The sequence below is a fragment of the Carcharhinus amblyrhynchos genome, chromosome 2 (genome assembly GCF_965287045.1).
Source record: "Carcharhinus amblyrhynchos chromosome 2, sCarAmb.v2.hapA, whole genome shotgun sequence".
NCBI lineage: Eukaryota > Metazoa > Chordata > Chondrichthyes > Carcharhiniformes > Carcharhinidae > Carcharhinus > Carcharhinus amblyrhynchos.
The window spans coordinates 21137155-21152080 of record NC_137325.1 but is presented as its reverse complement, the minus strand read 5'-3'; the positions used below and the strand labels follow the sequence as shown (position 1 = coordinate 21152080).

The 14926-nt window shown below is 43.1% G+C and overlaps 1 protein-coding gene across 1 annotated transcript in view; it reads left to right on the top strand.

Moving 5' to 3' along the window:
- Positions 1-14926, top strand: part of LOC145357733 (collagen alpha-6(VI) chain-like) — a 151727-nt gene that overhangs the window by 10332 nt on the left and 126469 nt on the right. The window contains exons 2-5 of the mRNA XM_080211174.1: positions 247-837; positions 2855-2893; positions 8396-9016; positions 13934-14494. Coding sequence (XP_080067300.1) covers positions 247-837; positions 2855-2893; positions 8396-9016; positions 13934-14494 — 1812 coding nt within the window. The remainder of the gene's footprint in view (positions 1-246; positions 838-2854; positions 2894-8395; positions 9017-13933; positions 14495-14926) is intronic.

The following is a 14926-nucleotide window of genomic DNA, read 5'->3' as shown; positions in this document are numbered from 1 at the left end:
TGCTCCGTTTCCTCTCACACTCCAGAAATGTGTGGGTTGGGTTGATTGACCATGCTAAATTGGCCCTAGTGTCAGGGGGATTAGCAGTGTAAATACATGGGATTACGGGGAAAAGGCCTGGAGGTTATTGTTGGTGCAGGCTCAATTGGTCAAATGGCCTCGTTCTGCACTGTAGGGATTCCATGATTCAAACAGTCATAATAATGAGGGTGCTATTCAAATGCATTTTTGTCTTTGAACCCACAGAACAGTACGCTGATGTTGTCTTTCTTGTTGACGGATCTCAACACTTGACACGTGCAGGATTTCAACAGATCCGGGCCTTTCTCATAAAAACAATCAACAAAATGGACATTGGTTTGAACAAATATCGGGTTGGATTGGCTCAGTACAATGGCCAAGCAAGAACAGAGTTCCTACTCAGTAAATCTCAAAATAGGAACGCTTTGATTTCTTACCTAAAAAAGAATTTCCGATATTTGAATGGGCTAACTTTGAACACAGGGCATGCTTTGGATTATCTGCACAAAACCTTCTTTACAGCATCCGCTGGAAGCCGGAAGTTTGAAGGCGTTCCTCAGGTTGCAATAGTAATTACATCCAAGCGTTCGGACGATGATGTTACGAAGGTGGCTGCTGCGTTGAAGAATGATGGGATCAAAATTCTCTCCATTGGTGTAAAGAATTCTGATCAACAGGAGCTGGAAACAATGGCGTTTTTGCCAAATAGCCCATATGTTCTTCAGGCCAAGCCTTTTAGTCAACTAAATGTTCTGTTGAAAAATATAGTTGACATAATCCGTAATGTATCGCAACCAGAAGTAATAATCGTTGAGGGTAATTTCAAACTCTTTTCATTTTTAAACTGCATTGTAGCTAAAGTCATCAAATCTAATTCAACATATTCTGGGAGCTTTCATTGCATGACCTCTTTCTCCCTTACCATGTCGTCCCTCCCCCTGACCCGGGTCACTTGACACATTCCGCCTCACAGTACATCAACTTCCTATGTGAAAAAGAAAGGAACGTTGTAATCTCCTCACCTCCAGTGGAAAGTCAGAGGTGAGCCCTCCCATTTTACTGCCGCTTGCCCCGTGGTGCAATTTTACTTGTGGCAAAGCCATACATCTTCCACCACCCCTCACCCACTAAAACCATATCATAAGAAATTCTCATCTTAGACGGCTGCTGGCTGATCAGATGTCCTGGAGCTCTGTTGTCCCTGCAACACCAGGTTGAAGTGATGGGCCTTGCTAGGACTACAAGGGGCCAATGGAGCCCAGATATCAAGGTACTTTTGGGATATTGCCAGAGCCTGGTAGCCTGGGGCAATGGTGGAAGGCTTACAGCTTTGGGAGGTTGGAGGGAAGAGTAAAGGAGGATTGGAAGATCTTGGGGGAGGGGTACCTCCAAGGGACCTCAAAGAATGCCTCCACCCCATCCTCCTTGCTTCCACCAACCATACAGCTAAAGCTGCCAGGCTACCCGCTTGGCATGGACTTTCCCCTGCCATGTGTAAAAAGCAGCAGGGACTGGATAAGGCCTTTAAGCGTCCATTAATTGGTGGCGGAGGGAGGTCTAGGGGAGAAATGGTGGTGCGTAATCAGGGTCTCAGGATAGGCCATGGGGCTGGGGAGGGAGGTTTGATGGAGGAATGACCCCTCCATCCTCCCCAGCCATTTTCCATCCAAGATTGTACTTTATTTTTGGCTTTCTCTCTTTAAGCTTTCAACCGTCTGCAAACCCTCTCAAAATTGAGGCTGGGTGGGAAACAGTCCATTGGCCATTTAACGGTCTCAGATGGGACAAGGGTGGATTTCCTGCCTGAGGATCTGCCCACCGCAGAGTAAAATGAGTAGAGAATCCTGTCAATACAATTTCATACTCCCCTCCATTGGTGTATTGGATCAGAACCCCAAGTTATATTAGGAAGCCAGACTAGTTCCCAACAATTTTTCTATTTTGACATTAATGTGAAGATAGGGTGCTTCACTCCAGGAATAATTCCACAAACAGATAAGGGATCTTTTACAACAAAACACAGTTTAAATATAACTCTAACAAATGAAGCAGCTTAACCATTAGTAGTTGAACAATATTTAAAAATGAAAGGAAGCAACTTTATTTGCTAGCTCACAACTCTTACTGTTCCAAATAAGCAATATTCCTCTTACAAACTTAAATGCCACTTTAAATATGGTTAGCAACCATAAATATACTCGCTGTAATGCATGTAGACAATCTTGAAGCTTTCAGAGAGAAAAATGAGGTTCAGAGCAGCCAGCAGAAGCCTGTGCTTTAAACAATTCTAAGCTGCAAAAGCTTCTCCTCTCTGCTCCAGACCCAGCTCTGCCTATTAAACACATCATCGCATGACCCTGTCAATCAATTTCCTAAAGAACATTTTGATGTAAATAAAGGTCCGTTAGCTCAAAGTAACAAATTCCTTGCTGAAAGAAGTAATAATCCTACTTTTACGACATCTGAGCTAAATGTTATCCAGGCATACTGACTGTAGAATAAAGCAGAATTTTAAATATTCCCCTTAAACATAAAAGAACGATATATTTATTTAGTTATATCAAATGGGAGTTGTATGCCAATGCGGAGAGTGCAAAAATTCTGACCCAGGTCTTAACATCTCTTAAGTATCCATTCAGCTAAGTTCCACAGAACTGTCTTCACCCTGCCCACCCGCCCTTCCTATCTGAATTTTGTATTACCTTTTTTAACTTGAACTCAAGTATTTTTATCTGATCTAAGTTGGTGTTTAAATATTGTTATGTTTCTTTAAAGCTAATTCACTTCAACATGGTTCAAAATCAAAAGAATTCTCCATTTTATTTCCCCTTAGGAGGCACTCGGGTGAAAGGAAACAAGAATAAACCCTCAGGTAAGATGGTAACAACTTTTAATTTTGCTTTTAAAATATCTTTGAAAACTAGAAGGAGGTGAGGATTTTTGTTTTTGTTTTAGCACAGCAAATTGCTATAAGCTGGAATGTACTGCCAGAAAGCAGATTCAGCAGCAATTTTCAAAATGTTGTGGGGTATACACTTGAGAAGATAAGATCTGCAGTATTATTGAGCAGTAACAGGGGCCATTGGTTAACAATTCTTTCAATGATAAACTGGCAAATAGAAAAAGAAGAAAACATAGGAATTTGATAGATATACTCAAGGAAACTAGAGAGGAGATAGTAGATGAATGCAGGCCCAGATCTTCAGAGGAGAGACAATCTTTATCGGGTTGCCTTTCTGTTTGAAAGCTCCCCCCAACTCCAATCTGTTTCACATTTCTTCTGCGACCTTCTGAGTCCAGCTTTTCTAAAAATTCAGAGCACAATTTCCACTTGAAAATGCCTTCAAAACAGAGGTGAGTTGGAGGAAGACAGGACATGCTCCCTTATTAAGGACAATGGTCTATTTAAATGACCCGTCTTTGAATGATGGTGAATGTGTGAGTGTATCAATGAGTGAATGGGTAGGACAATAGCATGGGTAGATGGGTGAGGTGAGTGAGTGGGTGAGGTGGGAAGATTGGGTCGGTGGATAAGTGGACAGGTAGAGAGATGGGTGAGATGAGTAAGTGGGTGAATAAGGTGGGTGAGTAGGTCAAGGAGTAGTCAGGTTGGTCGAGTGGAGCAAACTATGTGGGTAAAGCATAGTCTTCTCTCAAATGCCAAGTGTTGAGCTAAACCCAGCTAAATGCAAAGACTCGTGAAATGCCGGTATGCTGATTTAAAGACTTTTTTTTATTGACCAATACGTGCTGGGAGAAAGGCAACCGGTCACGCCAACTTCTTTTTGAAGTTTACAATGCAATGGCAAAACGGAAATCGAAAATTGATTTCCCGCACCTACCCTGTCATCCTAACCAGATTCTCCAATCACATTAGTGCACATTATTTACCTTGGCCAATTGCATCCTATCTTCCAGCAGAATTGGGAGTTAATTGATCTATAGAAACTGCAAGTTCCTACCCACTGCTAGTAAGCAACCTCACATACGTAAATCCATAAGGTTCAAAGGTTGTTTTCTCACCATAAACCACAGAGTTGAAAGGGTGACGTTTCCCACTGTCTTGCTCTGCCTTATTATCAGTAAGAATTGAATACTTTATATATTTTGTAAATACTTCGATTCATTTTCTAAAGTATGAGAATTTGCACTCTCATCACTTTCTTCTGATAACATAATTCTATTGTGTGGCTTATTGTTCCCAAAGAATGTGGCCTATCTGGTTAACTGTCTTCCCATTATATTCCAGGGCAGTTTGGATTTTGGCCAAGATGCACAATATACTCAAAAATACTTGTTCAAATCAGAAGTATCCCTCCCCCAAGTTCATCCATTCCCCTTTTACTCTTCCCTCCAACCTCTCAAAGCTATACATACAATACATGTTTAATTCCTATAATATTAGTTATGTGTGCATCTATGCAAGTAGTACCTTTGTATATAATAAGTATAAGGTACATTGTGGTCCTTATTTTAAGTTAAGTTCCCCTGTTTAGTAATCTTATTAGTTTTTAAACCCAGGTATTTCTGAATTCCTCTGACAGTAGGTGGTAGGATTAGTAAGTTTGCGGATGACACAAGTTTGGCCGTTGGTTGACAGTGAGGTTGAGCGTCTTAAGCTATAGAAAGGTACAGATGGGGTGGTCAAATGGGCAGATAAGCGGCAGATGGAATTGAACCCTGAAAAGTGTGAGGTGATGCACCTTGGATAGAGTAATTTGATAGGGAAGTGCTCAGTGAATGGCATGATGCTAGGAAGTTCTGAGGAACAGAGGGACCTTGGCGTGTTTGTCCATGGTTCTCCGAATGCAAAAGGGCATGTTAACGGGGTGGAGAAAAAGGCGTATGAGACACTTGCCTTTATCATTCACAGCATTGATTGCAAATCAGGGAGGTCATATCAGGTCATAGTGCTGATGAAGTGTTGTCCAGACTCGAAACGTTGGTTCTATTCTCTCTCCAAAGATGCTGTCAGACCTGCTGAGATTTTCCAGGTGTAGTTGGTTTGAATCAGTGGGATAGTCAAGTTGAGTCTGGGGTTAGTCAGCTAGTTGGGACAGTAGTAGGGGGTTAGTAGGGGAGGATCGTCCAGTGCAGTGGTCGGGAGGATCAGTATTTGAATTCCCATAAAGGTAGAATAGATATTTGGAAGATTTGACCCACAGATTGATAATATAAAAGTTCCATAGCTGCTGGAATATTGCCAGAGGACAGACAAACAGCCAATGTTATTCTTACATTTGAAAAAAATGGAGATGGACCAAAATATCTAGGTGGAACACTCGTCATACAAACAAACGAATTAGGAGCAGAAGTAAGCAGTCGACCCTTCAAACCTGCTTTATCATTCAATAAGAACATGGCTGATCTGATTGTGATCTCAACCCATATTGTTGCCTAACCCCAATAACTTATCACCACTTTGTTAATCAAGAATCTATCTAGCTCAACCTTAAAAATATTGAATGACTTTGCTTCTACTGTCTTTTGAGGAACAGAGTTCCAGAGACTCATGATTCTCAGAAAAGAGATTTCTCCTCATCTCCATCTTAAAAGTAAGGGTGACTCCTTACTTTTAAATCATCATCCCTATTTATAGGTTCTCCAGCAAAATGAAAATCCTCCTGCATCCATTCCGTCAATACCCCTCCAGATCTTAAGTGTTTTGATCAAGTCACCCCTTATTCTTCTAAACTCTAGTGAATACAATTTTTGATTTGATTTGTTTTATTATTGTCACATGTATTAGCATACAATGAAAAATATTATTTCTTGTGCTATGCAGACAAAGCATTCCATTCATAGAGGACATAGGGGTGAAGGAAAAAAGAGGGTGCAGAATGTAGTGTTACAGTCATAGCTATGGTGTAAAGAAAGACCGATTTAATCTGAGGTAGGTCCATTCAGAAATCTGATGGCAGCAGGGAAGAAGCTGCTCTTGAATCGGCTGACACATGATCTCAAACGTTTGTATCTCTTTCCTGACCTCTTCAACTTTTTCTCATGAAACAACCTGGGATTAATCTAGTAAACATTCTCCAAATTGCTTCTAATGCATTTATAACTTTCCTTTAAATAAGGAAACCAACACAGTACACAGTACTTCAGATGAGGGGTGGGGTTTTATGGCTATGCTCTTCCCAAAACCGTAAAATCCTGCCCAAGGTCAACGGATCTTTCCATGACCACCCTCTCGCCTGCTCCAATTCCCATGGCGGGCAGGGTGATAAAACTCCGGCATGATCTCATTATGCACTGTATACCTGAAGCATCACCTTCTACTTTTGTATTCAATCCCTCCGACAACAAATAATAATATTCTATTAGCTTTTGTAATTACTTGCTGTACCTGAATCCCCACCTTCTGTGCCTCATGGACTTGGACACCCAGATCCTTCTGCACTTCAGAGCTGTGTGATCTCTCACCATTTTGAAGCCTAAACTTATCTTTGCTTCTTCCTGACAAAATGGGCAATTTGCCAATTGTCCACATTATTATTCAGTTGCCAGATTTTGCCCACAGACTTAACCTATCAATGTCATTTTGTGGTGCCCTTACACTCTCTTCACAATTTACTTTCCTACTTATCTGTGTTTTGTTAGCAAAATTAGTAGCTGTACCTTTAGTCCCTTCATCCAAGTCATTTATATAAATTGTAAAAAATTGAGGCTCCTATGGCACATCACCCATAACATCCTGCCAGCTAGAAAAGGACCCATTTTTACCAATAGTTTCCTGTTAGCTAGCCAATCTTCTATCCATGCCACTATGTTCTCCACAATAACTTTTGATGTGGCACCCCATCAAATGTCTTCTGGAAATCTAGGGACAGTACATGCACCAGTTCTCCTTTATCTACAGCACATGTAACTCTTTCAAAGAACTCCAACGAATACAATTTCCCTTTCACAAAACAATGTTGGCTCTGTCTGATTGCCTTAAATTTTCCCAGGTGCCCTGCTGTCAATTAGAAGTCATAGAAGGCTTTCGTGCAGAAAGAGGCCATTTGACCCATCGGGTCTGCACCAACCACAATCCCACCCAGGCCCTACCCCATAACCCCACATATTTACCCTAGCTAGTCCCCCTGACACTAAGGGGCAATTTAGCATGGCTAATCCACCTAACCTGCACATTGTTGAACTGTGGGAGGAAACTGGAGCGCCTGGAGGAAACCCACGCAGTCACTAGGAAGATGTGCAAACCCCACACAGACAGTGACCCAAGCAGGGAATCCAACCCGGGTCCCTGGCGCTGTGAGGCAGCAGTGCTAACCACAGTGCCATCATGCCGCTCTTCTTTAGTACTTTAAACTTCTTTAATGATGGCTTCTAACATTTTCCTTATGATAGATGTTAAGCCGACTGATCTATAGTTTCCTCAGTTCTGTCTCCCTCCCTTTTTGAATAAAGGAGTTACATTCGCTATTTTACAAACTAATGGATCTTTCCCCAATTCTAAGGAAATTTGTAAAATTAACACCAATGCTTTGACTACCTCATTAGTCACTTCTTTGGCTGAAGTCCATCCAGACCCTCGAATTTGAAAGTCCACAGATCCAACAATTTGCTCAGTACCACTTCCCTAGTGATTATAATTTTCTTGAGTTCTGTCCGCCCTTCCATTTCCTAATTTACAGCTAATTCTGGGATTTTACTGATATTCTCTACAGCAAAGATCAATATAAAATATTTGTCGAATTTGATCTGCAGATGGGCGACACAATGGCACAGTGGCTAGCACTCACAGCGCCAGGGACTGGAGTTCAATTCCAACCTTGGGTGACTGTCTGTGCGGAGTTTGCACGTTCTCCACGTGTCTGCGTGGGGTTTCCTCTCCATTTCCTTCCGTAGCTCAAAGATGGTCAGGTGGATTGGCTATGTTGAACTAGCCTTGACTGTGCAAAGATGTGTGGGTTAGGTGGTTTAGACAAGGTGCATGTGTGGCGTTCTGGGGATAGGGTGGGGCAGAGGGCGATGGGGGTGGGTCTGGACGAGATGGTCTTTCGAACAGTCAGCGCAGACTTGATGGGCTGAATGGCTTCCTTCTGCACCTTGGAATCTGGAACAAAACCCAGCCTCAAAAACTACAGACATAGGGTGAACCTTGATGTTTTTAGCTGTTGCAACACAAACAGATTTTTCCCAAATCCAACCTTCATTCCCCTAGCCTTGCTTCATTTAGCTACCCTATATTCCCCTACATTCATTCATTCCTGCCTTCCTTTCCCATTCATTTTGGTTCCCACTCAGTTACCCCACTAATCGGACCTTGAACTTGCCCTCGATATGTAATGATGGTAATGGAACATTACATTGATGACTAGAATTACAATTTTATTGTAATGATTTGCTCATTCTTTTCTCTTTCCAGTCTGCCAAGCTGCTTCAGTTGCTGACATTGCTTTTGTTGTGGATGAGTCAAGTAGCATCGGAGAAAGAAACTTCCAGCTGATCCGGGAATTCCTTTACGACCTTGTCAACGTGCTGGATGTTGGGCCTGAACAGATCCACATTGGTTTGATACAGTACAGCACAGTCACAAATCCAGAGCTTTATCTAGACAACTTAAAGAGCAAGGCTGACATCCTGAGACAAATCCAAAACATGCCATACAGAGGTGGGGGAACCTACACGGGAGCAGCTTTGAAGTATCTGAGGCAATGGTACTTCAACCCCAAAGTTGGAAGTCGCCTGAATCAAGGGATTCCTCAGATTGCAGTGGTTGTCACGGATGGCAAGTCCCAGGATGATGTGACAGAAGCAGCCATTGCCCTCCGACGTTCTGGCGTTTCTGTGTTTGCCTTAGGAATCGAAAATGCTGTCGATGCAGAACTCCGCAAAATCGCCTCGTATCCGGCAAAAAGCTATGTCAGCATACTCCAGAGCTTTGACCAATTAGACCATGTAGAGAGACAAATTCAGAAGAAGATTTGCAATGAGATGCTTCAGCGGATTTCATTGATTCCTGAACAAACTCAGCAACTCCATCAGGGTGAGGCCTGTCATTTTTATCTTCTGGTGTTACATATTTTTTCATGTGATCCGCATGCTAAGTTGGGGAAGGTGACTTTGAGATGAATTTTTGTATTGAATTGAAATGCTGACGGTCGATCAGTTGGCAACACTTGCCCTCTGAGTCAGATGTTCAGGTTTCAGCTCCCACTCGGGGCTTGAATTCAAAAATAAGTTTAATGTTTATTTATGAGGGTTGCAAGTAGGCTTACATTAACACTGCAATGAAGTTACATTGAAAATTCCCGAGTTGCCACACTCAGACACCTGTTCGAGTACACTGAGGGAGAATTTAGCATGGCCAATGCACCTAACCAGCACATCTTTCAGAATGTGGGAGGAAACTGGAGTACCCAGAGGCTGAAACTCCAGTGCAGTGCTGGAGGATTTTCGATGACCTGTGACCATAAGGCTCCGCCTTCCCTATCAGGTGATTAGAAACATAAAACTAGGGTCAGGAGCTAGGCCATTTGGCTCTTTTAGCCTCCTCCATAATCCATATGAACATAGCTGATCCTCAATCTCAATGCTATATTTCCACTAACTCCTCATACCCCCTGATGCCATTAAAATCGAAGATAAAAGCCCATAGAAATATAAATATTAGAGATTACAATGCATTATTTTGAAGAAGAGTGGGAGCGTTATTCCCAGTGTCCTCAATATTTATCCTCAAATCCCTACAGTGCAGAAGGAGGTCATTCAGTCTGCACTGACTCTCTGAAGCAGCATTTCACCCATCCCCCGCCCTCTCCATGTAACCCCAGACATTTACCCCACAAATTCTCCTAATCCATATATCATTTGGACACCAAGGGGCAATTTATCATGGCCAATCCACCTAACCCGCACATCTTTGGACTGTGGGAGGAAACCGGAGCACCCAGAGGAGACCCACGCAGACACAAGGAGAGCGTGCAGACTCTGCACAGACCTGAGGCCAGATTTGAACCCAGGTCCCTGGCACTCTGGGGCAGCAGTGCTAACCACTGTGCCACCGTGCCACCCGCAGTCAACAGCATGACAGATTACCTGATAATCTGGTAAATAGATCAGTCCAACAAATACAGCAACAGCTCAGAGCAGGAAATAGAGTACAAAAATGGTCAGAATTGGATCAAACTTCATTGTGTTTCCAGCATTACAACAGGCACGACATTTCAAAAGTACTTAATTATAAGTAAATTACTGCTTTCTGAAGATGCGAAAATCTGAAATGAAGTGGAGGAAGCTGGAAAAACTCAGCAGGCCTAGCAGCAGCAACTGTGGGGGGAGAAACAGAGTTAATGTTACGAGTCCATGTGAGCCCTGAAGAAAAGTCAAATGACCGCAAACCATTAACTCTGCTTCTATCTCCAAAAATGCTGCCAGACTTCTGCTTCAGAAGGTTAGGGTGCACGGAGTTGGGGGTAAGATGTTAGCGTGGATAGAGGATTGGTTATCTAATAGGAGGCAGAGAGTTGGTATCAATGGGTGCTACTCTGATTGACGGTTGGTAACTAGTGGAGTGCCCCAGGGATCGGTGCTGGGGCCTCAGCTATTTACCATTTATATAGATGATCTGGAGGAGGGGGCTGAGTGTAGGGCGTCAAAATTTGCTGATGACACAAAGATGAGTGGAAAAGCAAATTGTGCGGTGGGTATGGAAAGTCTGCAGGGGGATCTAGATAGGCTGAGCGAGTGGGCGAGGACCTGGCAGATGGAGTACAATGTTACTAAGTGTGAGGTTATCCACTTTGGCAGGAATAATAGTAGGAGGGATTACTATTTAAAGGGCGAAAAGCTGCAGCATGCTACGGTGCAGAGGGACCTGGGGGTCCTTGTGCATGAGTCACAAAAACCCAGTCTGCAGGTGCAGCAGGTGATCAAGAAGGCGAATGGAATGCTGGCCTTTATAGAGAGGAGGATAGAATATAAACGCAGGGAGGTCTTTCTGCAACTGTGCAGGGCACTGGTGAGGCCGCAGCTGGAGTACTGTGTGCAGTTTTGGTCGCCGCACTTGCGCAAGGATATTTTGGCCTTGGAGGGAGTGCAGAAGAGGTTCACTAGGCTAATACAGGAGATTAGGGGGTTGGACTATGAAGAGAGACTAAATAGACTGGGTCTGTACTCGGAGTTTAGAAGGATGAGGGGGGATCTTATAGAGACGTATAAGATAATGAAGGGGATGGGTAGGGTAGAGGTAGAGAGATTCTTCCTGCTCAGAAAAGATAGCAGGACTAGAGGACACAGCCTCAAGATAAGGGGGGGGGGGCAGTTTAGATCAGAGTTGAGGAGGAACTTCTTCACTCAAAGGGTGGTGAATCTCTGGAATTCTCTGCTCGTTGAAGTGGTGGAGGCTACCTCGCTAAATATATTTAAGACACAGGTAGATAGGTTTTTGGTAGGCAAGGGGATTAAGGGTTATGGGGAGAAAGCTGGAAAGTGGAACTGAGCCACTTCAGATCAGCCATGATCTTACTGAATGGCAGGGCAGGCTCGAAGGGCTAGATGGCCTACTCCTGCTCCTGTTTCTTATGTTCTTATGTTGTGTTCTTAGACATGCAGAGATTTTTCTGCAATCTTCTGTTACTATTTCAAAAGTATTTCATTAGTTATAAAGCACTTTGAGAATTCCGGTGATTGTGAATGGTTCTCCAGGGTCTTTAGGCTTCTGACTGGGGCGACACGGTGGCACAGCGATTGGCACTGCTGCCTCACAGCTCCAGAGACCTGGGGTTGATTCCCGGCTTGGGTTACTGTCTTTGCACATTTTCCCCGTGTCTGTGTGGGTTTCCTCCAGGTGCTCCAGTTTCCCCCCACAGTCCAAAGATGTGCGGGTTAGGTGGATTGGCCATGCTAAATTGCCCCTTAGTGTCCCGGGATGCATAGGTTAGAGGGATTAATGGGATAAATGTGTGGAGTTTTGGGAATAGGGCCTGGATGGGATTGTTGCCGGTGCAGACTTGATGGGCTGAATGGCCTCCTTCTGCACATTGGCCCGAATGTGGACAAAAGAGTTGAGCTGAAAATGTCTGTCCTAGACATTGAGGCAACCTTTGACTGAATGTGGCATCAAGGAGCCCTAGCACCACTGGAGTCAATGGGAATCTGCAGGGAAACTACCGGCTGATTGAAGTCACATCTAACACAAAGGAAGGTGTTTCTGGTTGTTGGAGGTTATTCATCTCAGTTTCAGGCTTTCACTGAAGATGTTCCTTAAGCCCAAATTAAGGGGCGACACGGTAGCACAGTGGTTAGCGCTACTGCTTCACAGCTCTAGGGTCCTGGATTCAATTCCTGGCTCAGGTCACTGTCTGTGTGGAGTTTCCAAGTTCTCCCCGTGTCTGCGTGGGTTTCCTCCCACAGTCCAAAGATGTGCAGGTTAGGTTGATTGGCCATGCTAAGAAATTGCCCCTTAGTGTCCAGGGATGCGTAGGTCAGAGGGATTAGTGGGTATAATATGTAGAAACTGTGCTTGGTGCAGACTTGATGGGCCAAAGGGCCTCTTTCTGCACTGTAGGGTTCTATGATTCAATGATAAATTCATCTGTTTCATCAATAACCTTCTCTCTAACATCAGGTCAGAATTGCAGATGTTTGATGATGATTTCACAATCTTCAGTATCACCTATGAGCTCATAGAAATTGATTATAGTCCCAATCCCTAGTTTTAGTGCCGGGGTTTGAATATAGTCCTCTCATTTTGCTGGACTTGAAGAGTACAAGAGTTCACCCAAAGTATAAAGGAAATGATATAGTTCATCTCTGCTTGCAACTTGGAAACCCTGAATGGATTCCTCCAAATGATGTTACATTTTAGGTGGTTAAGTTTGGATCAAATCTCTTCTGTTCTAGCAAAGTTAATTTGAATGTTACTTCCATAGATTTCTGTAAGTTGCTGTTATGCAATCATTGGATCGCTCAACTCCATTAAACTTCAGCCAGTTTGCAAAAAGGATCTTCTTCCTCCTTCAGGCACCATACCGTGAGGGCAACCATGGATTTGCACTGGGGTGGTCAATAGTGTCCATTTCCACACCCATCACTGTGACTTGTATTCTCTGATTAACTGGCCCTCACTGCATTTAAGATGCCAACTCCACTGGCTTCTGTCCATTTCTCGAACACTGCTAGGGAAAACACCTGCCTATTTGAAATGTTTGTGATATTTTACTGTCTCTTTTTATAAACTGAGGTCAAGTTGGTCACTGTGAGAGTGAGCACAGTTTTGTGGCTGCCAAAGATTGGAACAAGGTACAATTAAAGCTGAAACTAGCCAGTGTTATTACAGCCTTTTGTGAAGGATTAAGGTCCTGTTGATTTATGCTTATATTCGCTAAACTGTCAATTATTTTCCACTGCAAATTTGTATTGCTGTTAGCGTTTAAATGAATTGTGTGACTTCTGTTGCTGCGGGTGTTATCCTCTTGGCTAGGTCATTATTGAATGTGAGAATTGGCTAAACTAACTTTGGCTAAACAAAGGTTAGATAAATAAAACAAAATTTAAAGATTACTGCAGTAGTTTGCTGTTGCCTTCTGCAATATGGATGGCCAGGAAATCCTTCTGCTCTTACTGCCTGCCACTGAGCAAACTGGAAGGACTCACAGGCTGATAATCAACTCAGTCGTCCATATTGTGATTTGCCCAGACGTGGGAATGCAATGCTCAGCCAGGCAACCTCAGCTTGCAAGAAGAATGTACATTGTAAAAAGTATAATACTAATCATATATCTCCATTTTATGATGGAAGATGAAGGTTTTACAATGTCTATATCTCAGATGTTCCAGCTCATTAAGATTAAGAAATTGTAACAATGTAGGTTCTCCATTAAGCCACACAAATTAGCATCGAGTTTGGTGTGTGTTCCAGTTGTTCGGCATTAACTGAAGGAATGTTCCCTTCTGTTTTCAGGCTGTGTTGAAACTGAGGAAGCAGATATCTTTTTCCTAATTGATGGGTCAGGCAGCATAAGCCCTGAAAACTTCCAAGATCTGAAAAGATTCCTGGTGGACACAATGAAGGTATTCAGTATCGGTGCAGACCAGGTTCGCATTGGAGTTGTCCAATATGCAACTCATCCACAAGTTGAAGTTGGAAGCACGCAATATGCCCACGAACTGGAATTAGAGCGAGCGATCAGACAAATTGTTCAAGTCGGAGGAGGCACTAACACAGGGCTTGCGCTAACCTACATGAAGAATTTCATCGGTGAAGCAGAGAAAAGCCGGAAGACTAGAGTGCAGCGATTCCTCATCACCGTCACAGATGGAATGTCAAATGATGACGTAACAATTCCTGCTGCGGAGCTACAGAAAGAAGGGGTCACTGTCTATGCAGTTGGTGTGGGAGATGTAAATTATGGAGAACTTCTGCTCATTGCAGGTGCTGCAGAAAGGGTCTTTCTCACAACCAACTTTGATGCTTTGACGTATATACAAAACGGAATTGTACGAGATATCTGTTCGAAGGAAGGTAAGAGTTCTTCTATCTTCTCTGAAAGATCACCGTTTTAAACATCAATGCATGAATTCAAACGTTCCCTTTAAGCATTTCTTCAACTCAATATTAGAAACAGATTAATTACTGTGTCATTTGTTTTTAACCCTGTTAATAAAACAAACATTGCAGATTCCAAGTAGAAACTGACGAATGATTCACATCTTTATATTTTTTGGAGTTACAACTTTCATACCATAGGCCATAAGACATAGGAGCAGAATTAGGCCACTCGGCCCATCGAGTCTGCTCCACCATTCAATCACGGCTGATATTTTTCTCATCCCCATTCTCCTGCCTTTTCCTCGTAACTCCTGATCCCCTTATTAATCAAGAATCTATCTATCTCTGTCTTAAAGACATTCAATAATCTGGCCTCCACAGCCTTCTGCCGCAAATAGTTCCACA